The following is a 20,963-nucleotide window of genomic DNA, read 5'->3' on the forward strand; positions in this document are numbered from 1 at the left end:
TACAAAGTACACGTCAAAATATGACGTGTGTGCTACTACCATTCTCCTCTGTTAATCAACTCTACAAGTAGTCTCCCACTATATAGCTCTACAATATACGTCCAAGTTGCGTCGCTTTATATGTGCATTAATTTATATCGTATAAAAATATAAAGAAATAATGAAAACAGGGTTGGTTTTTGTTTGCTTTGGTGGTAGAAAAGATTAGATAAAGGTTTCGTATGGAACTGGAGCCAAAGTTTGAGGAATGTTTTCTTTAGCAGAAATAACAGTAGCTCCTCTTGGCTTGGCAGCGTCTCTCTTCAAGTTAACATGTTCACCTTTGGCCTTAGCTTCTCTCTTTCTAGCAGCGTTTGACTTGACTCTGTCCAAGAATTCTTGACGACAAGCAGAGTGCTTTACGTGTTCGATTCTCAAGTTTACTCTCTTTTCAATGTATCTGTTACCGACAACCTTGTTGATGATGACACCTACAGAAGACTTGGTAACGTTGTAAACGATACCGGTCTTACCGTGGTAGTATTTGTGTGGCATACCTTTTTGGATAGCACCATTGGCTTTGATATCAACAATATCACCAACTTTGTAGACTTTCAAGTAAGTTGACAAAGCAATAGTACCATGCTTTTTGAAGTCACGTTGGAAAGCGTAACGAGTACCTGATCTGTAACCGTGACTAAATAAATAGTTAGTAACTCGACTTATTCGAAGCTAGGGAGAAAGGCAAATTCGTGGTTTTGAGACGTGGGACTTGCGAATGGACATATAAGCTGTGTTGCACTATGTGTGTATCATGTCATTGGAGAGAAAGCTCCCAACAAATAAAACACTACCATACAACTGATCTCCCTTGGTATTGGTAATTCATGTCTGAATGTTGTTGAATGATGTTCTCCATGAAGACATTTAAACTGTCTTGAAGCTTTTCATTATCTTTCATGGTCGATTCCCCTTTTGTTCCTTATACTTAAGTACTTGGACAACTGCTGTTATTCACATTCCTGTCAAATCTTCCCACTGCACTCTTTCACGAATCTTCTCCTGTAATTATCACATACGAATGACCCATTTTTGTATACTATAGTTGATGTTAAAAGGTTCTGCTTAAGATTTGGTAATGAAAAAAAATTTCAGTATTTTTTTTGGGTTAGTGAGAGAGACACACACTGGTTGCAGAGGCAGAGAGCACTACCAAGTGACACAAAATTTTGTACTATCAAACTTTAACTGCGAACGAAAAAAATACATCCTTTTGTTAGTCGATATGGTTATAGCCCTAAAAATGAAGAACAGAATATTTCTTTGTTTTTTGATTCTTCTTTTGCAACCAGAGGGATATTCATTGCACACACACATACGACTACGATAACCTCAGGGTACTTTTCCCGAACCCAATTAATGTATATTGATAATGTATTATTAATTTACATGTAGATAAAAAACAAGCTAACAAACAATGGCTAAACCGTTTATTCTTCTTCTTCAGCTTCTTCACCACCTTCGCTCTTCTTGTTTTGAGATCTTCTCTTAACTCTACCTGGTCTTCCACCACCGTATGGAGAAGTTTGAGCAAAGTCAATGTGTTTTTGAGATTCCAATCTGACAACAAAAGATGGAACATTGACAATTTGTTTACCAACAGCAATGTGTCTTTGGGTGATCAAGACTCTAGCGTGGTGGATTGATCTGGCCAAACCCAACTTGAAAACTTGAGTTTGCAATCTTCTTTCCAAGAAATCTTCAATTTGCAAGGCCAAGACATAATCCAACTTCATCTTGTCTTCAGACAAAACACCAACTCTGACCAATCTTCTAATCAAAGCATTACCTTCGAATAATCTCTTGGTGTCTTTTTCGTCTCTGGTCAACAAGTTACGAGCAGCTCTTCTAATCTTGGACAATTGGAAACCAATTCTGTAGATTTCTCTCTTGTTTTTCAAACCGTATTCACCAGCCAATTTCAATTCAGCATCCAAACGAGCTGATTCGTATGGTCTGGCAGGGGTGGAGTAAGTCTTTGAGTAAGTTCTTGGAGCACCTGTACATAATTTTGTTAGAATTTTAATTGTTCAAAGTTTTTGGGAGAAGAGCTAAAGAGATTTCAATAGAATTAGGGTCAACAACACACTCCCAACATTTAATAAAACTCGTTCAACAATCGCACAATGCATTTACAAAACCTTTCATGATGGAGTTGGATTCAAAATGACAGCAAAGCAACAATCTGACACAGTTCCAGTGGCTTACTGGATGGACAGCATTTCACCAAGCAGTTTTGTCATCTGCTTTAAGAACAACAACATCCATCATGTTCTTTTGTGACTGAAGTGTCGGGAGTTCAGTCACATATAAAGATAAAGGTTTGTAGCATTCAATGATTGAGTAATGAACTCGTTAAATCAAAGAAAGGAGGACCCGAACCTCAACGACCAGGAAGCAAAAATTGTTTGTCAAACCTCGTAAAAGAGACCAACTAAAGGATCCCAAAAACCTCGTGAGGGGACATGCTATGAAATCGTTCAATGAAGTAGTCTATCAAAATAGCTTTAGATTAGTAAATAATAGTCTTCTAAAAGTGGATAACATACGTGGCATATTGTATCAATAGGACTTTGCTGGTGGTTGAAGAAGAAAGAAAAGTATCTGGTTCAAGATGTGAAAAATTTTTGAATTTTTTTTTCTTCACATTACATTGTCTGTGTGTGTCTCTGTGTGTAAAATTTTTTTCTTGTCCCTAACCCAAGAGAAAATGATTGTATACAGGAATCAATTAAATGGTAGCAAGGAATCTGAGAATTGGAAAATGTCCATATGAAAGGCCAATAGTGTTAGCTACATCTCCATGTATGAACTATATTGATGAAGTTTGTTGCGTTAATCTCCGGCGGTAAAGACTCGTTTTTCAACATCTATCATTGTTTATCACAGGGTCATGAATTAGTTGCAATTGGGAATTTGTACCCGCAAGATGAATCTATCGATGAAATTGATTCATTCATGTTTCAAACCGTGGGGCATGACATCATTGACTACTATAGTCAATGCCTCGAAGTCCCACTTTATAGACAAAAAATTGTGGGCAAATCATCAAATCAAAATTTGGAGTACCTGCACACGCAAAACGATGAGATTGAAGACTTGTTCAAACTATTATCAACTATCAAGCGTAAACATCTGGACATCGAGGGAGTGAGCTGTGGAGCTATTCTATCACATTACCAAAGGACAAGAGTGGAGAATGTATGCGACAGGTTGGGCTTGACGTCGTTGACATATCTTTGGCAAAGGAACCAAAATGATTTAATGTTGGAAATGTGCGAGAGTGGGCTTGATGCTAGGCTTATCAAAGTTGCAGCCATTGGGTTAAATGCAAAGCATTTGGGAAAACCATTGCAGGAGGTATATCCCCATTTGTTGAAACTTAATCAGATGTATGATGTTCATATTTGCGGGGAAGGCGGTGAGTTTGAAACAATTGTTCTTGACTGCCCATTCTTTAAAACTAAAAAACTCGAAATTGTCGAGCAGAAAGTTGTGACTCACCCCGGGGACGTGTTTTACTTGAAGTTGAAAGTCCAAATAGTTGATAAGCAAGAGTCTCTGTTCCCTCTTTTACTGCCACCGCCTTTACTTGAACATGGGCTAGCAGATGCAACGCAATCCGATCACTTGCACGACGATGTGGCTGCACCAAGTCCAATGTCAACTTACAGCACCTACACTCCACTGGTGAGTGTTGTCGACACGCCCAGCAAACTCTTTGTTAGCAATATCACATCAAATGTTGGAACAGTAGAGGGTCAGACTGAGGGTATTTTTAAACACTTGCATTCAATATTGAAAGAATACGCTCTTACGTTCAATGACATCCAACACGTCAATGTATTGCTTTCCGATATGACACTATTTGCGAGAATGAACAAAATTTATGCTACCTTCTTTGCTGACATTTACTTACCACCGTCGAGAATCTGTCTTGAGACTGAGATATCCACGACAATCCAAGTGTCTTGTATTATCCTTAAAAAGATACATCCCAAAACTGGGATACATGTACGGTCAAGGTCCTACTGGGCTCCACAAAACATCGGCCCATATTCCCAAAGTATAATTGATTTGCAGAGGAAGTATAAGCTCGCCAGTTTGTCGGGACAGATTCCGTTGATACCAGCAACTATGACTATTTCGGAAAATAATATTGCATTTAATACAGCACTATCGCTTCAGCATTTGGATCGCGTGGAGGAGGTGATTGGAGTAACCAATCCAGCTCTGATTATTTGCTTTGTTACTAATAGTGCATTTGTACCTATTGTGGTAGATTGTTGGAATCATTATGCAGACACGAGGGAGCGTGTATCGACATCATTGCGAGAAAACTTGGTAATCGCAGAAGTGAGTGCTTTACCTAGAAGCGCAGATGTTGAATGGGGTGGATTCAGTTGCGAAGAGTTATGTGCCAGCTATGATGATGATGATGATGATGATGATGATGAGGCAGCCACCATCTTTGAGGAACCAAAGTTTGATTCTTTTGAATACTACAACACTTGTTCTATTGCAAATGGATCCTACAGGTTTATATCACTATTCACTTCCGACATCAATGTGGTTCAAGATTTTTTGAAAAATCAACTGTCGTTTGTTACATTGTTGACAAGTGAATTTTTGCAACACTCGCAATTTGAGTACTTTCCTGTTCGCAAAGTTTACAATGTGGAAGGCAAGGAGTACAAATTTTGTCTCATTGTACGGCAAGAAGAGTCGTCCAAGACATATGGTGGTTGAATTTCATTAAGCATTATTTTATTTACGTAAAAATGTAGAAATAGCTATATAGCTATATCACTGCCATCATTTTGGGGACCTTTGTAAATCAATTCCTCTGGTACTTCGATTCCTTTGGCCCGGCATAGTTCAATCAATTTAACATTTTCATCCTTCAACTGGTCAATATAATCGGCACTTTTAGTCAAAATGTTTAATTCTGATCTATTCTCCAGCTCAGTCAAGTTTGGCGTAAGCGACACTATTTTATCAAATTCGGCACGAATATTTTCCCTTCGCTTTTGCTCCGAAGCTATATGATGGGCCTATTGTGGTCTGTAGTTAGTACTTTACTTTCCAGCAAGCTCTCGTTTGTTTCAAACATACCTTTTTCTGTTCGTCAGACAAATTGGATGACTTTGTCTTCTTCTTTCTCTTTGTAGTTGATACATTATTTCCAGAGTCATTGTTTTCAGTGCCTGTATCGCTTGTCACAGCTTCTTCCTTTGGCGATATACTAGATGACATTGAATTTATGTGGGTTACTGGTAGCTACTCTCACTCAATCTCAAAGTGACAAAGTTTTGGGTTTTTTTCTGGGGGAAGTGAAGTTTGTCGTCTCTGTGTGTCGTATTTAGAACAAAACAGAAATTCCTGTATATAACACACAAGTAATACCCACGTCCCCCAAGTCTGACCTTACATCAAGACAACTAAACGAAATCAAAATTAACAATATATATTTATATTCTCTGTATAAACCCACAAAAGATAGAGTATTTCTGTAAATCGACTTCTTATACAAAAAACCCTTTTCCTCATAACAATATAGCTCCAACAGCCAATGCACCCACGGCCCCAGCGATATTCATGCCTCTAACCGCATCACCAGCTTGAGTAGTAGTAGTTACAGTAGCAGTAGTCAAATTTGAAGTTAAATTAGTATTGTGGGAAGTTGCATTATGTCTCCAGCTACCTCCTTTGCCTTTGCCTTTACTTTTACCTTTTTTGGAAGCGGCTGAAACCAAGCAACAAGCACTTAGTAATAAAAATAATGTTTGAGTTTGCATTATTATTTGCTGCTGAAATGGCTTTGTAACAAGTAAACAAAAAAAAAGAAGGAAGTTTTCATTTCGAATGTTGGATATGCTTGAACCTTGCCTGGTGTTTTATACTTGGGTGGCGTTTAATGTGTAACCTTGTACTTTCCGGTTTTAGAGCAGTTTTTGCTGATATTCTTTGTGCATAACATTTAAATATTTTTTGCATCAATTTTTGTTGCAAGTGCAACACTACATAAAGAACATACGGAGTCTTTTTTCCCTTTTTTTTTTAGAAACTCGGGAAGTCACAATGTTGTTTAGCAGATACCTTCTTTATAGTCGATGATGCAATACATTTGCTATAACTTCCTTAAAATATACGCTGCCCTTGTTAACTATAATTTGCCAACACGTTGCACATTCGGTATGTGTACGAGTTAGGGAATATAATCAACTAGAAGAGATACCTGAAGGCATAGGTAATGCATATTGGGTCCTGAATAACTCAGAAAGGATAATTTGTACGTATTCTGATGTGGAAGGAGTGGAGCTATGCATGGTAAAACTAATGGTAAATGCGGTAGCGCGCTCTTATTTGTTCCAAAATCAAAGATAACACTCCTCTCCAAACCAAACGCATATTAGCTGAAGATCTACAAACGTCAATTATATGCCGTGTTTGCTCGACAATGTTCAACCCCCACCACCAAACAACATAGATCCTACCCTCACCCTCCTCGCAAATGAGTTATTTGATAAACTCGATGGAGTAAATCGTCATAATTTGCAAGAAGCATCTACAATCACTGAACGCAAAGCACAAATTATCAATGAATTCATTACCACTTTTCGGATTCATATCGGCAACGATATGCTTTTGTCGGCCAAGCTTATATTCCCAGAAAAGGCTAGTAGACTTTATTTCATAAAAGAAACGGCCTTGGCGCGACTCATTATCAAGATGTACAAGATTCCCAAGGATGCTGAAGAGTATAATTTACTTCATTATTGGAATCGACAGTATCAGAAATCAAAACGATTTGCTGTTGATGAACGCAAAATAAGAGATTTACCATTACAAGCAGCAAGAGTTATAGCTACTCGACGTCCATTTATCGAACGTTGCAAAGAATATACCGTACCCAAAATCAATTCCATTTTGAATGACTTAACCATGGCTAAACAATCACAAGACCAATTGGAGATTTTACAACCATTGTTTGATAATTTACGCATCGAAGAGATTCGGTGGTTTATACAATTTATATTAAAGAAGCCCATCCTAATTCATATGGAAAAGTATTTTTTCAATAGTTGGCATCCTGATGGATATAGGCTATACAGTATTTGCAACAGTTTGGAAAAGACATTCAACTTGCTCATTGATCCAGACAAACGATTGACGAGAGAAGATTTAGGGATTCATCCGGGTTACAAGTTTAAACCGCAGTTGGCTGAAAGATTAACTTCCAATTATAATGTTGCTGTTCGAAAATTGCAAAAGAAGCAACCAATGGATCCACAATATGAAGATAAATTCAGATCATTGCAATTGGAGGATAAGTTTTATATTGAGGAGAAAATGGATGGTGATCGTATGTTGCTTCATAAAGAAGGGAATCGATTTAAATTTTTTTCAAGACGATTAAAGGATTACTCGTTCTTGTATGGCGAATCATTTCAATTTGGATCCTTGACTAAATATATTCGTGATGCATTTGCTAATAATATTGAGTCAATAATTCTTGATGGTGAAATGGTGGCGTATGATTACAAACGACAAGCGATTTTACCATTTGGGACGTTGAAATCACTGGCGGTTCAGGAAAGTGTGCGACAATTTACAACTATTGATCATTATGAATTGCAGACTAGTTACCCTTATTATTTGATCTTTGACATCTTGTATCTCAATGGTCGTGATTTAAGTAACTACCCTTTGTTTTTCCGGAAAGATTTATTGGATCGAATAATTAAACCGGTGCCGTATAGGTTTGAAGTTCATGATGTTCGCTTGGGCTCTGGTGTTGCCGACATTGAAAAAGCCATACGTGAAGTTGTAACCAGCCGAAGTGAAGGTTTAGTTTTGAAGCATGTTCAACTGAGGTATGTCATTGGTGGGTTTAGAAATCCCAATTGGATCAAAGTGAAGCCAGAATATTTGGAAAAGTTTGGCGAAAATTTGGATTTGGTAGTTATTGGGAAAAACCCGGGAGTGAAGAACTCGTACATGATGGGATTAAAAAATAAAGAGGGCAATGATAGCGATGACGGTGGTGGTGGCGCCTATTATAGCTTTTGCATGTGTGCCAATGGATTTGAAATTGAAGAATTTGACAAGATTGAGCGATTGACCCACGGCAGATGGATAAATACACTGCAGCAAATGCCACCAGAACTGTTGATAAAATTTGGTCGCAAGAAACCTGACTTTTGGATCGATCCCCAATATTCACTCGTTTTAGAAATTAGAGCCCGATCAATTGACGTTCGACCCGAGGCCACATTTGCTGTGGGGACAACATTGCATAATATGCATTGTCGATGCATTCGTGAAGATAAATCAATTGATGAATGTATTTCAATGCAAGAGTATTTTGAATTGAAGCAGGATTATATGCGCGACTTGAATTTAAAATCACAAGCTGCAACCACCAATAAACGCGATAGAAATAAATTGACAGATTCATTTAACGAGCCGCTGAGTTTGATCCAAGTGAAAATAGAACTGGATTTATTTGCTAGTTTTGAATTTTTAATATTGAGTGATAAACATGACCCATTCAATGGAGGACAAATTACAACTATTGAAGAATTGAAGACTTTAGTTAAGCAGTTTGGAGGCCATCTAGTTAATGCCATTGACGGTAAAACGAATTTACAAATTATCATTATAACGGAAAAGAATTTACCTACAAGCCACCGATACTTGGCTCAGGGTTTAGATTTGATCAATCCATCATGGATCTTTGAGTGTATTAAACGCCAGCATATTGTTCAATTGGAATCTTGTTTTATTTTTGATTCACCAAATTGGGCCATGTATGATCAGCGAGTTGATAAATTTGGTGATTCTTATACTGTGCATTTACCAATTAATGATATCAATGCCCCCAAGTTGACGCGCGATGAAGTGGATCAATTGAGAAATGAATTTGAATGGAACGAATCGATTAAACCAAAGCTATACTTGTTTGAAGGAATTGCCTTTTATGTAATTGGGAAATCCATCGCTAGTCAATTGGTTAAGGAGCGAATTGAACGGTTTAGTGGTGAAGTTGTTAATGACTTTATTCAGTGTGGGTATATAGTTGTGCCCAATTATGAAGAAAAGGAATTTCGAGATGAAACACTTGCAACAGTGAAGGAGATTTATCAAGCAATTAATGACAATTTGCGATTTACTCCTGAAGGAAGATTTATTCCCAGGATTCCATTTACTGTAATGGAAGATTTTATTGGTGCTTCAATTAAATCCAACAGTGTTGTTGATCCTGACGACTATAAATTTTATTGAAACTATGCTTACACACACACACATATATATATCTAATGAAACATCTAGTTCTTTACCTCTCACCTCCTGGCTCCTCCACCGCCTCTTCTTCTTGTCAATTCCGGCATTTTGAAAGGAACTTTCAAATGAGCAATCTTGTACGTACCCACACTACTCTTTGGTATACCCAACGCTTCAGCTTCACCCACCGTGGCCGATTTAATAATGGCGCCCACAGCTCTAAACAATGCCACCAATTTAGTGGGCTTCAATTTCAAATCCCTCGCCAATGGATTCAAAGCCACCGAGAAATTTGATAAATGTAAAATCAAAATGATTAAATAACAAAGTAATTTATCTTCATTATGAGGATCAATGGTAAATGAACGATCTTTAGATTTACCAAATTTGGAAGTACGTGCAATAGTAAAGTTTTGTAAAATGGTATCGATTAGAGCTTCCGATGGAGTATTGTTTAACTTGGTCATTAATTGATCCTTGGAACTAACGCGACGATTTTCATAAATGGCAAATAATAACGATGTATAGTACAAGATTTGTAGTTTTTCCAAATTGCCCTGGTCAATGATTGTGGGTAATTGTTGCTTGATGAATTCAGGCGATGATGGGAAGTGGGAGATTGGGTCGGAATCGGTTAATATTGATTGAACACGAATATAATTCCAATCTTTTGCTGGGATGATTGATTTGATTGGATAAATGTATTCGACATTTGTGGCATCGACATTTGGTTTAGGGATGGGACTATTGGAGAAATCATCAGCTTGTGGGCCAGTGCTATTCTTGCTTGTGGATCCCATGTTACTGCCACTATTGTTACTAGCAGTGATTGATTCCTGAACACTATCAATAATGTCCATTTCCATATCTTGCAATTTGTCAGCATCAATTCTATTCTTTTCCAAATTAGTAATTGCTTGCTTGGCTTTCTTGGTACCAAACGCTTCACCCAATGCATTTCTTTGAGTCACATTCTTAACTCCAGTAGATCTAACTGATGGTCCTTTGTAGACCTTGTACTGTTTGGACGTTACTTTAGTTTGGAAATAAGGCGCTTTGAATAACTCAACCGATTTGGTGTTGGGATCATACATGGCCACCACATAATCATTCAAGTCTTGGTTAGTGACTGAGTCACCATTATATTCTAAATGGTCCGTTTCTCCATGGAGTATGTAGTTGTTGGTTTTCTTGTTTTTGTAAATGTCAAATTCAGTTGATGATGGGATCGAAAGTCCGTTGAAAAAGGAGCCTACTGCGGCAACTGGCTCATCGGTATACGATGAAACTTTAATGTATGAAGATGAAGAAGAAGAAGATGACATGTCTAGTTGAAGAGTTCCTTCTTCTTAGTTAGTGACTGAAAAGGTATAATAACGGTGATGCTTCTAGATGTTTGAGAAAAAAAAATTATTCTGATGAGATGATTGATTGATGCGAAAGAAACCAAAACCTGTAGAGACCGCCGCCTCCTCTCTCTTAAACACATATAACAAAATAACACCTATGATTCCACTATGGTACAACAACAACAACAACAACAGCAGCAGCAGACATACTACGAAATACTAAACATCCCATCAACAGCCACCCAAGACCAAATCAAAACCGCCTACAAATCAAAACTACTATCAACTCATCCCGATAAATCATCATCATCAGTAGTCACAAAACCCATCACTACCAACGTCAACACCACCTCTCTGCTGCTACCCCTGCCCGATATAAATCAGATACTAGCAGCATACACAACCCTCTCCTCACCCCAACTACGATCGGAATACGATACATCCTTACAAACGCAATCCAAAATAAATGGATTCAACTTGACGGGTGATGGGTTGGATTCATTCACCTTGGATGATTTCGAGTGCATAGAACTAGATAGTAATGACAAAAACAATACCGGTGCTATCAATGAGAGCTTATCTGATTCCAATGCCGATTCTCAGACAATGCAATTTGTCAAGCTGTGTCCTCGATGTCAATGCGAACGAGGAATGATCTTAACTGAAGATGATTTGATTAACAAGGGAACAAGAGCAAGTGATAATGGAGGAAATGAAGAAGAAGACGATGGTAGGTTTGATATTATTGTTCAATGCAATAGTTGTAGTTTATGGATTCATGTTAAGTATTATGAAGAAATTGAGTAAATTTAAAAGAAGACAGCAAAAATGGCATTGGGGTTGGTTGTAGAATTTTATATTTCCATTTACATTATATATATATATATATATTCTTTCTTAACTAAAACAACTAAGTTAGTCCTAATCATTAATGTTTTGATGCAAAAAAAAAAATATCTCCTTTAATCATTCAATCATGTCATTCAATCATGTTTTCAATTTTCCATTTTTCAAAATTTCTACTCTAATGTAACTTTTAATTCCTCTTTGGTCATTGGTACAAATTCTTGTAAATTATTTATAGGACCCAGCTTCAATTGTAAATGGCTCCAAGCCCATGCTGGAATTAAATGAGAATTTAATTGTGGGGCAACACTCAATTCACGGTCATCAAAATCAAACAATTCGGGCAAGTCCTTCATGTCGGGTTGAGAATCATACAATTGATACTGTGCTGCATTTGAATGTGAGGTGGGGCCACCCAATGAACCAGCAGTACTATGATGAAATTGTTGCGAAAACAACTTTCTATAATTGGGTAATTTGGTTGATTCGTTTCTTAGTTCATCAAAATATGGATCAACCATTGCTTCAATACAACTAATTCTTTCCAAGGGACTATATTGCAACACTTTGATCAAAAATTGTATACAATCTGGTGCCATCTTTTTGAAAATTTTGTGCAATGGTATTGGCTTGATCTGCGGGAACCTATGCTCCATATAGTTAGGATTCATGCTCTTGATTTGTTCTTTTGAAGGTGTTCCCAAAATCTTGATTATTTCCACCAACTGATCAATACCCGATTCACCAGGAAACAATGGCTGGCCAAGTATCAACTCTGCCATTACACATCCAGCACTCCACACATCAATCTTGGTTGTATAATTTGTAGCGCCAAAGATTAATTCTGGGGCTCGGTAATACCTTGAGCAAATGTAGGACACATTTGGTTCTTGTGGGTTTAAAATCTTGGCTGAACCAAAATCACATAATTTCAATTCGCCAGTGGTGGGGTTGATTAATAAATTCTGTGGTTTGATATCTCTATGACATATTCCTTGTGAATGAATATAGTTTAATGCTCTAAACATTTGGTACGTGTATAACTTTATTTCCAATGGTGGCATACTTAACCTCTTGGAAACATAGTAATGACTTGCCTTGTAAAGGGTTTCAGGAACAAATTCCAATATCAAATTCAAATACAATTCATTCTTGTCGTTATTGGTGTAGAAATAATATTTCAAGTCAGCAATATTTCGATGATGAACCAACTTCATAATCTGCAACTCTCTATTCTTGAATCGCTTATCCTGAAGTACTCGTTTCATAGCGCATATCTCATTACTGGGCATAATTTGGGTTTGGAAAACCACTCCAAACGACCCATGACCAACCATCTGTGATTGTGTGTACTGTATCGTTTGGGTTTCACCAGTATGGCCATTTGTGACATTTTCAGTAACAACTTCTATTTTAGACATGATTCGTTAGTATAAAATCCGTGGAGGTCGTGGCAAAGGCAGTGTTATATATAAATAAAACGATGCGAATTTGAAAATATTAATAATAGTGATCCTTTTAATGGGAGGGGGATTAGGAGAAGGAGGAATGGATAATGGACTGAGGAAAATGTTGTATAAGAAGTAACAGTTTCTTGCTAACTGGATGTGTGGGGGTTGGGGTTCTATAATTGAAAAAAAAATGAGAACTTTCTCAACAACTGACCAAATGAATATAATCCAAAAATAATAAAATTGAAAAAAAAGAAAAATTTGGTTCACAGAAATAAAATGAAAAGAAAAATCTGGCTTGTTTCCTTTTTCTATGATTCCTTTTTAATTTATTTTTTTCCTTCTTCTGTGAAAATCGCGACTGTTTTTGAAGTATGTGCAATGATGTAATAACACTGACAAAGATCAATCAAAAACAACAATTCAAATGAATGAGGGAGACTGGATTAAACCCCCAAAAAAAGGAGTGACCGATGCTTGATGAAGTAGACGGGGTAGTGTTAGCAAAAACAAACAGACAAACAAACGCACAATTCTTGTAACTTATTAGAATCACCAACTTTCTTAAACCAAAAGTTGCTATAGTATGTGCCAAGTCAATTGATCGTTGCTGTTGTAGCAGTAGTTGTTGTAGTCGTTAATTTGATGAGTAGTTTGTTTAGTTGTCTAGCGAACTAATAAACTCTGGTTGACTCTAGCGTGGTGTAGTGTGGTAGTAAACAGCAATTTGTGTCTAGATTGAAGTAACCAGTTGGAATGATGTTGAACTTTTGCTTTGTGATACGTGTGTGACGGGGGATGTGTATCTACCTTTTTTCTCTGTGATGAGATTTGTATGAGCTATCTGTTGGTTGGTTGATGGTGGTAGTCTATGCTGTTTGTCAAAAGTAGGAAAAGAAAGTAAAATGAAAGAGGATTTCTTAATTGGAATCTGATTTTTTTTTCTTTTGGTTGTTGATTGATTGATTGATTGTTTGGTTGTTGATTTGTTTTTTTTTTTCTATTCTTTTGCTGTCTCTCTCTCTCTCTCTCTCTCTGTTCCTCTCTTACTTTCTCTCTCTCTCGTCAGTCTTTTTCCTCTCTCTTTATAACAAGTAAACATATTGGTGTATGGATTTTTTTCTCTCTCTCTCTCTTTTTCAAACAGACACAAAAAAAATAAAAAATAAAAAATCGATCATTCAATTTCAGCAGTTTGTGTAACATTCCTCCGGTGTATCAGACAGACAGACAGACATACGGACAAACAGACAGACACAAATGTCCTTTCATAAACAACCAAATCATAAAACCACAACGGGTAGTGAACAACAAATTTATCATTCAAAGCATAAGAAAAACAAAAGTAACCCTTATACTCCCAATGTTGCAGATGATAATACGTCAACGATTAAGGAGATTGCCAAAAAAAAAAAAAATTTTTTTCTCATTTAATCCCGCCTTGTTAATTAACAAAATCTCTGAGTCTTTGTGTCGTGTAGAACACAAAATTGATCCCCACCTTTTTTTTTAACATCTTCTGCGGTTATTTTGCTCATTGTCTATTGTCATCACCATCGTCATTATTGGTTGCTTTTGTAAGACATTAGAATTCCTTTCCTTGAGATTAGAATGCATTCCATTACCGACTGACTGATTGGCTTAACCACTTAAATCCACACCCCCATTCACTAACTAAACCAGTAGCTAAATTGATCCAATGTAAATAGACAAAAAAAACTTTTAAATTGCTGACCAAAAAAAAATAATTTGTTCTCTTTTCTTCTCTTCTCTTGTGTGATTGTGTGATTGTTTTGGTTTGGGTGGTGTCTTTTATTTTTGTGTCTGTAAATCCAATATATCCCCACTTCATTTGTGTGATTTTGTTCAATCGTACACTACTTCATTATTTCCCCACTTTTCTCATTTGCCTTGAAAAAATATATCCCTTGTACACTACCTGTTTCGTTTTTGCAACCAATTTTTCCTATTTCTTCATTAACATAATCCTTCTTGTTTGTTTGTTTGTTTGTTTGTTTGTCTTGTAAAGTGACCCTAAGTATTCTAATGATCCATTGTTCCTCGCTCTCCATTTAAGAATCACTAGAAAAATATTTTCAATTCAGTGAAAACAAACACCCACACAGGCACCCACAGGTACCCACAGGCACCCATAGGTGTGGGTGTTGTTTTACATCATCATCAAATTAGTAAAGTAAAAGTACTAGTAGAAGTCCCCCCAAAAAATATAATGTCATACCATTGCCTGTATCTTGTTTCCCTTTGTTGTTATACATACCAAATTGTTCACTAAATCGTCTCAGTTCATTAGTAAATTTCATCTTCAATTTATTCTTCAATGTTGTTCGTTGTGATTTTGTTTGATCAAAACTATTTGATTTTGTCATTGGATGTCCACCAGGGTACTCCATGTTTGGTAATGGACCTGCTTTAGGTTTAACATGGTTGTCATTGTTGTTGCCAACTCCATCTTCTTTTAGTTGTGCTTGTTGATTATTACCAAATAGACTTTGTCTTCTTGACCTACTTATGTTTTGCAGTGCAGCACCATTAAAACTAGTTGTTGGTCCCATCTTGTGCAGTTTAGTAGATCCTCTACGCATCATTGTCATTGACGTATTCTCATCGTGGTTCTCCATTATTTCATCATCATAGTCATTATCGTAATTGCCATTAGACAGATTATTTGAATCTTGACTATTGTCTCTAAACATATTCATAAACTTTGTAGCAATTGAATTGTTTCTCTTTGGTTGCGATATATTATGAGTTCCATAAGTATTATTATTGCCACCATTACCAGCGGTGGTATTGTTGTTTCTATTTTGAGATGAATTTTGACTATTATTTATCAATGTCACTGATGATGATCTTCTTTGAGGCACAGCTGCCGGAACTGGATGTCCATCAGATAATCCTGTCATTGGACCAGAACCATTTCCATTTCCATAACCAACCATGGAATTATTTCTCGAATTGGTTCTTGAACTGTACAAATGAGAATACTGTGGATTGCTAAATAATGAATTTTGATGGGTTTTGGTGACCCCACCGTTGTAATTATTATATGACGATGAATTAGACATCATGGTGGATGAAGCAGGAGCTATACCTCCGTCTTCTGAGGCAGTGGTACCGACAGCTGACAATTTTTTACCAAAATCAAATGGATTATTAAATGCAATAGGGTTAAATTCATCATCAACTTCAGTCTTTTCTGAATCATATCCACCATTACCATTGCCACCCTTACCCATGGAGGGATCTAATTCTGCACAATCAGGATCATCGTCTGAGGTTGATGTAGAAGAGGAACCAATCCTTTTCATCACCATATTAGAACCAAGGCCATTATTGCCACCACGACTAAATTGGGAATTAGTTCTCGACATTGGTTGGTTCTTATTCCAGTAGTAGTCTTCTCCTCCATTAGTAGTATTAGTAGTATTGTTGCTAAACTGGGTCTTCATTTGATAAGGATTAACCCCGTGAGTGGCTCCCACATCATTACTGCCACCATTGGCACAACTCAAACTATTGACTTTATTCATATAGTGACCAGAATAAGTCTTTTTCATTTGTGGTGCATGCAGTTGTTGCAGTTTCTGTTGTTTGTGCATCTGTTTCAACTCGCGTCTTTCATCTCGTTGTTCTTTTCGTAATTCCTTCCTCTCCTCTCGTTGTTCCTTTCTCAATTTTCTTGACTCACGTAAAGGGTCTCTTCCTTCTTCATTGCCAATACTCTTCAGTTTCAATTTAGCACTAGTGCTCTTCTTCTTCTTGTTCCGCTTCACATGTTTATTAGCTTCATTGTAAATTGGCTTATCAACAATTAAATCCTTTAATTCAGGTGTTGTAATATCTCCATTGTGAACATACACTGGATAATATTTATAAATTTGAAATTGCTTTTCCAAATAATCATAATCAATACTCTTCAATACTGAAGGTGGTGGTGTTACGTCCAATTCATCAGTGCCTATCCCTCCAAAGAATGCTTTATTGGTAACTACTGGGAGCTTAGGTTTGTTTGGTTTGGAAGGATGGGCTTGATTATTATTGCTTCCAGGAAATGGCAAGTTTAAATCTGGTGCTATTGAATCCAAATTTAGCTTGTTAAGACCCTTTGATAAATGCATGTTATTTCCAAGTTAGATTGTAAATAAATAAGGTTGGGTAAAGTTATAGTTTAGTTAGTTAGTTAGTGCTTGAGCTAATGTGATGGTGTCTTTTTGAAAGCTGAGTTTTGGTTATATGTATACTTTATAAAAACAAATTCAAATCAAAAACTTTTTTGGTGGGAGAACTGCTGTGTGACGTGTAGTGACGTGTAGTGTAGTGCGAGTGACGTGTAGATTGTGGGTTTTGTTGAGATGTAGATAGTTGCAGATACAAGTACAGTATTTGTTTGAGTAGATGCGTTTAGTGACCAGTAGTTGCAACTCTTGAAGTGTTCAAACTAAAGATAAAAAGCAGCTGTAAGAACTAGTTCTCGAGTATGTGTATGTATATGTATATATGTATGCTCGTAAAAATTGACCAGTAATTTTGACGATGTGTCAGCTTTTTGAAACCCTTTGTTGTTTTGCTCTTTCTGTTGTAGGTGTATATTATAAATATATGTGTGTGGTGGGTGTGGGTCTTGAATGTGGGATGTAGAAGTAAGGTGTGTTGTGATATGTATATGTAGTTGCTGTGTTTGTAGGTGTTTATAAGTAAAGTGTAGACATTTGTCAATGAATGGAATATAAAAAGGGTTTTGTTGATTATATATATATAGCATATATACTATATGCTATATATGCTATATATGCTATATATTCTATTTGTATTAAAAGTGTATTGTATTTGGAGCGGAAATTTTTATTTTTTTTATTTTTATTTTTTTATTTTGAAGTATTTGTATTTCTTTTTTTTTTTATTCTATTTTTTTATACTACTTATATGCAGGATAAGCTAAAACAGACCAGACATAAAAAATATATAAAATTTATTGTCCTTAGTTTTGCTACTTTTATATTTTTAATGTTGTTATAGTCTCCACCACTACCAATAGAGAGACCATAACGATAAAAGGCCATCTACATAAACTTGATAAAAAAACTCATTAGGAAGTATTTTGACAGAAAAAAGACAACAGTGATCTCTTGGCTTTAATAGAACACGATGTTGAGTTGCTTTATATTACTAATCACTGTGTAGAAAAGAAAATAAAAAATACATGTCAGACAGGTAATATGTATACATCAAATACACTCGAGCGATCTGGATCTCAAGTTAAATGGGAGATCCACTTGTAGTACTCTTTGAGACACGCAACAGTAACACACAACATACGAAGTAGTAGTGTACATGTTACTAAAAACAACTATGCACTAATAGCAAACGTATATCAGTAGATATATATATATATAAATACCCCCCCACAAGTTCTACTTTGAATTACCCCACACACACCCTTTGATACAATAAATACATGTTTGTGTTATTTTTATATTATCATCTAAAGAAACAATATACATCAAAGACATATAATATGTGTATTTATTTACCGCTTTGATTTTGTGTACTTGAATGTGTTTATTTTTTATGTTTTATTTTCCGTTCTTCTTCATCGAGACACAAACTTTTACTCAAAAATATTATCTCAGTTTCTATATGCTTATATCAATAGATCAACACTTCTTTGAAAGAGACTCACGCTTACGACTCTAGTTCTCTCATATCGCTATTGTTGTTCATAATGATACAGTTGTATGTGTGTATGTGAAAGAGCGTTATCAATAGTAGAAAGCGCTATATTAAAATCAAAGATTTACACCACAATACAATCATTAGATCAACAACCAAAGATAAGCTCATTTCGCATCTCTTATCTTGTCCTTTTGAGATCTCTTTCCCATAAATGTATACTTCTCTCCTGCTCTCTAAAGACATACACACACCGAAAACACATATATAAACCAACTTACACAAAACCTCCTTAAAGAAAAACAAAATAGGACTTAATGCACAATGCACTAAAAATAAGATAAAATTTGTCAGCTCCGTTAACAATTACTCCACTTTCTCTCTACGACAACACAAAACTAACTTTCTTTTTCGCTTTTCAGCTACCAAAACAAAATATATAAATTTCATGACTATACGTTCATAACCATTAAACCATAAACGTACAACACAGTACAACTTAAAAGACATCATCGTTCTTTTTTTCTATTTTGCAGTAAGGTGTCTCTCGCTTCTACAATGCATGTATAGTCTCATGTAGGGAAACATTTTACTTGTTTTAGATGTTATCTATATTGGCTGTGTTGGCTGTATTATACACAAGCAAAAACATTTTGTAATTGTTATTGTATTATTCTTTTAACCGTTATCCGGGGATTGTTTTATTTTTTTTCTTTAGGTGGGGATGGTGGTGGGGGTGTAAGGTCAAAAATACAAGACAAACGTTTTTTTTATTTAAGTCACTCTTTACAAAGAGAGTATACATATATATATATATGTATATGTATGAAGTATATGTATATGTACATACATACATATTATTGTTATTCAGCGTGGGATAAGTCCATATAGAAAGAAGAAAAAAGAGAATGATGTGGCTTATATTGTACATAGTATATATGCAGTAGTGACTCTTTACTTTGACTCTTTACTTCTTTTATCTAAGCGAAACGTCATCATGCGTAAATTTCCTATGTAATTGGTATACATCTTTTTAAGAATAATGTCTACAAGAGAAACTAATTGGAATGAAATTTGTACACACTAGTCACCCTTATCCGCACACAGAATCAGGATAGTTCAAAGAAAAGAAAGGTGTCTATTATAATACTTTCTCTTTGAAGTACTTGTAAAGCGACGCATACCTATTCTATTCCAGGAGTCAGCCAGTGAAATTGACAAGAGGCTGTGTCTGGATTTTGAAAATAAAAATACGCGACCATTATCAACACGACCAGCCTCGAGAATGTCGAAAAAAGGGACACTGTTTTAAAAACAGGATAAAATCCCAAAAAATCCTCTTCATTTGCACCAGAATCAAGGAAAGCGTAATAGTAAGGGCAAGAAATACAAGAAACATATAAAATTTCAAAGTCATTTTCAAAACCAAAGTGCTTATCTACATTTGCTCCAATATCTTAACCCTTGCCAATTGACTGAGCCCAGTTGTAGTCTTAAAAATTAATGACTTGCTTATCTGATTTACCTCATGAGGCGCTACAGGACGTGTTTTGTCACATAAACCAACACCAGGCGTTGCATTTAACTCCTTTACATTCACGGTTTTACGTCATCGCAAAAGCAAAAGTATACAAAAATATTACACAAGTAATATAGTCACCATCCCCATGAAAGTATTGTGAGTACCCCCTAGAGTAAATCATTTGATACTACCATACTTCGGGAGTTGGCTATAATGGGGAGTTTTGACTTTTCAAAGGTTTTCCCCAATCATATTTGGCCAAAGACTACCCCCAACTCGGTCAATTCTGCATCAGAACGCGGAGCAGGTTTAAGGTACCATCTTATGTTCAAAAAACCTGGACTTTTGACACACGAAAATGTGAAGATGCTTGTTATCTCACATACTGCCAATAGTCATACAATTGCGAGAGTAGTATGCCGATTATGCTTTAATTTTCTTCATGCTAGTATAAACTGGTGGTGCGAGCCAATTGAAGGGAGAACTGATCCACCATTTACAAAGAAAGTCCTCGATTTTAGTTACAGTCTCCTTTTTGGAGTTGTGGGCTATTATTATCTTGATTATTGCAACATTTGTGTCGCCAGACCCAAATTCAAAGTCGGCTACAGACATGGAAAGGTGGTATTTGGAAGACTTCAAAAATGCTACACAGACCGTGAGTTGGTTTCAATCTACAAAGATCATCCATTCTGAGTGGATGTATTGTTGCTGTTATGTCATTTTAGATGTATATAAAGCTGATTAGTTGTTAATTCATTAGCATATCGCGACATT

The 20,963-nt window shown here is 36.1% G+C and overlaps 9 protein-coding genes across 9 annotated transcripts; 3 read left to right on the top strand and 6 right to left on the bottom strand. All coding sequences in view use genetic code 12, as the record gives it.

Annotated features, from left to right (window-relative positions):
* Window positions 1-204: 204 nt before the first annotated feature.
* RPL21A (60S ribosomal protein eL21) lies at window positions 205-1,069 on the bottom strand (the record flags this gene model as incomplete). Its single annotated transcript, XM_051817221.1, has 2 exons — window positions 205-676; window positions 1,059-1,069. 2 exons carry the CDS (start codon window positions 1,067-1,069, stop codon window positions 205-207), a joined length of 483 nt encoding a protein of 160 aa, XP_051669663.1.
* Window positions 1,070-1,469: 400 nt separating this feature from the next.
* RPS9B (40S ribosomal protein uS4) lies at window positions 1,470-2,595 on the bottom strand (the record flags this gene model as incomplete). The annotated part of the gene is made up of 2 exons (XM_051817222.1): window positions 1,470-2,038; window positions 2,589-2,595. The coding sequence occupies 2 exons, from the start codon at window positions 2,593-2,595 to the stop codon at window positions 1,470-1,472; spliced, it is 576 nt and encodes a 191-aa protein (XP_051669664.1).
* A 264-nt stretch (window positions 2,596-2,859) lies between these two features.
* On the top strand, window positions 2,860-4,788 carry CANMA_004899 (diphthine--ammonia ligase; the record flags this gene model as incomplete). The annotated part of the gene is made up of 1 exon (XM_051817223.1): window positions 2,860-4,788. The coding sequence occupies one exon, from the start codon at window positions 2,860-2,862 to the stop codon at window positions 4,786-4,788; it is 1,929 nt and encodes a 642-aa protein (XP_051669665.1).
* A 44-nt stretch (window positions 4,789-4,832) lies between these two features.
* INO4 (Ino4p) lies at window positions 4,833-5,295 on the bottom strand (the record flags this gene model as incomplete). The annotated part of the gene is made up of 2 exons (XM_051817224.1): window positions 4,833-5,093; window positions 5,155-5,295. The coding sequence occupies 2 exons, from the start codon at window positions 5,293-5,295 to the stop codon at window positions 4,833-4,835; spliced, it is 402 nt and encodes a 133-aa protein (XP_051669666.1).
* Window positions 5,296-5,585: 290 nt separating this feature from the next.
* On the bottom strand, window positions 5,586-5,837 carry CANMA_004901 (uncharacterized protein; the record flags this gene model as incomplete). Its single annotated transcript, XM_051817225.1, has 1 exon — window positions 5,586-5,837. The coding sequence occupies one exon, from the start codon at window positions 5,835-5,837 to the stop codon at window positions 5,586-5,588; it is 252 nt and encodes an 83-aa protein (XP_051669667.1).
* A 643-nt stretch (window positions 5,838-6,480) lies between these two features.
* On the top strand, window positions 6,481-9,327 carry LIG4 (DNA ligase (ATP); the record flags this gene model as incomplete). The annotated part of the gene is made up of 1 exon (XM_051817226.1): window positions 6,481-9,327. One exon carries the CDS (start codon window positions 6,481-6,483, stop codon window positions 9,325-9,327), a length of 2,847 nt encoding a protein of 948 aa, XP_051669668.1.
* A 59-nt stretch (window positions 9,328-9,386) lies between these two features.
* CANMA_004903 (DNA-directed RNA polymerase I subunit) lies at window positions 9,387-10,652 on the bottom strand (the record flags this gene model as incomplete). Its single annotated transcript, XM_051817228.1, has 1 exon — window positions 9,387-10,652. One exon carries the CDS (start codon window positions 10,650-10,652, stop codon window positions 9,387-9,389), a length of 1,266 nt encoding a protein of 421 aa, XP_051669669.1.
* A 192-nt stretch (window positions 10,653-10,844) lies between these two features.
* On the top strand, window positions 10,845-11,483 carry CANMA_004904 (uncharacterized protein; the record flags this gene model as incomplete). Its single annotated transcript, XM_051817229.1, has 1 exon — window positions 10,845-11,483. The coding sequence occupies one exon, from the start codon at window positions 10,845-10,847 to the stop codon at window positions 11,481-11,483; it is 639 nt and encodes a 212-aa protein (XP_051669670.1).
* Window positions 11,484-11,695: 212 nt separating this feature from the next.
* CANMA_004905 (GSK family serine/threonine-protein kinase) lies at window positions 11,696-17,112 on the bottom strand (the record flags this gene model as incomplete). Its single annotated transcript, XM_051817230.1, has 2 exons — window positions 11,696-12,930; window positions 15,213-17,112. The coding sequence occupies 2 exons, from the start codon at window positions 17,110-17,112 to the stop codon at window positions 11,696-11,698; spliced, it is 3,135 nt and encodes a 1,044-aa protein (XP_051669671.1).
* Between the last annotated feature and the right edge of the window lie 3,851 nt (window positions 17,113-20,963).

The sequence above is a fragment of the Candida margitis genome (genome assembly GCF_024628925.1).
Source record: "Candida margitis strain CBS 14175 chromosome Unknown scaffold1, whole genome shotgun sequence".
Classification (NCBI taxonomy): Eukaryota; Fungi; Ascomycota; class Pichiomycetes; order Serinales; family Debaryomycetaceae; genus Lodderomyces; species Lodderomyces margitis.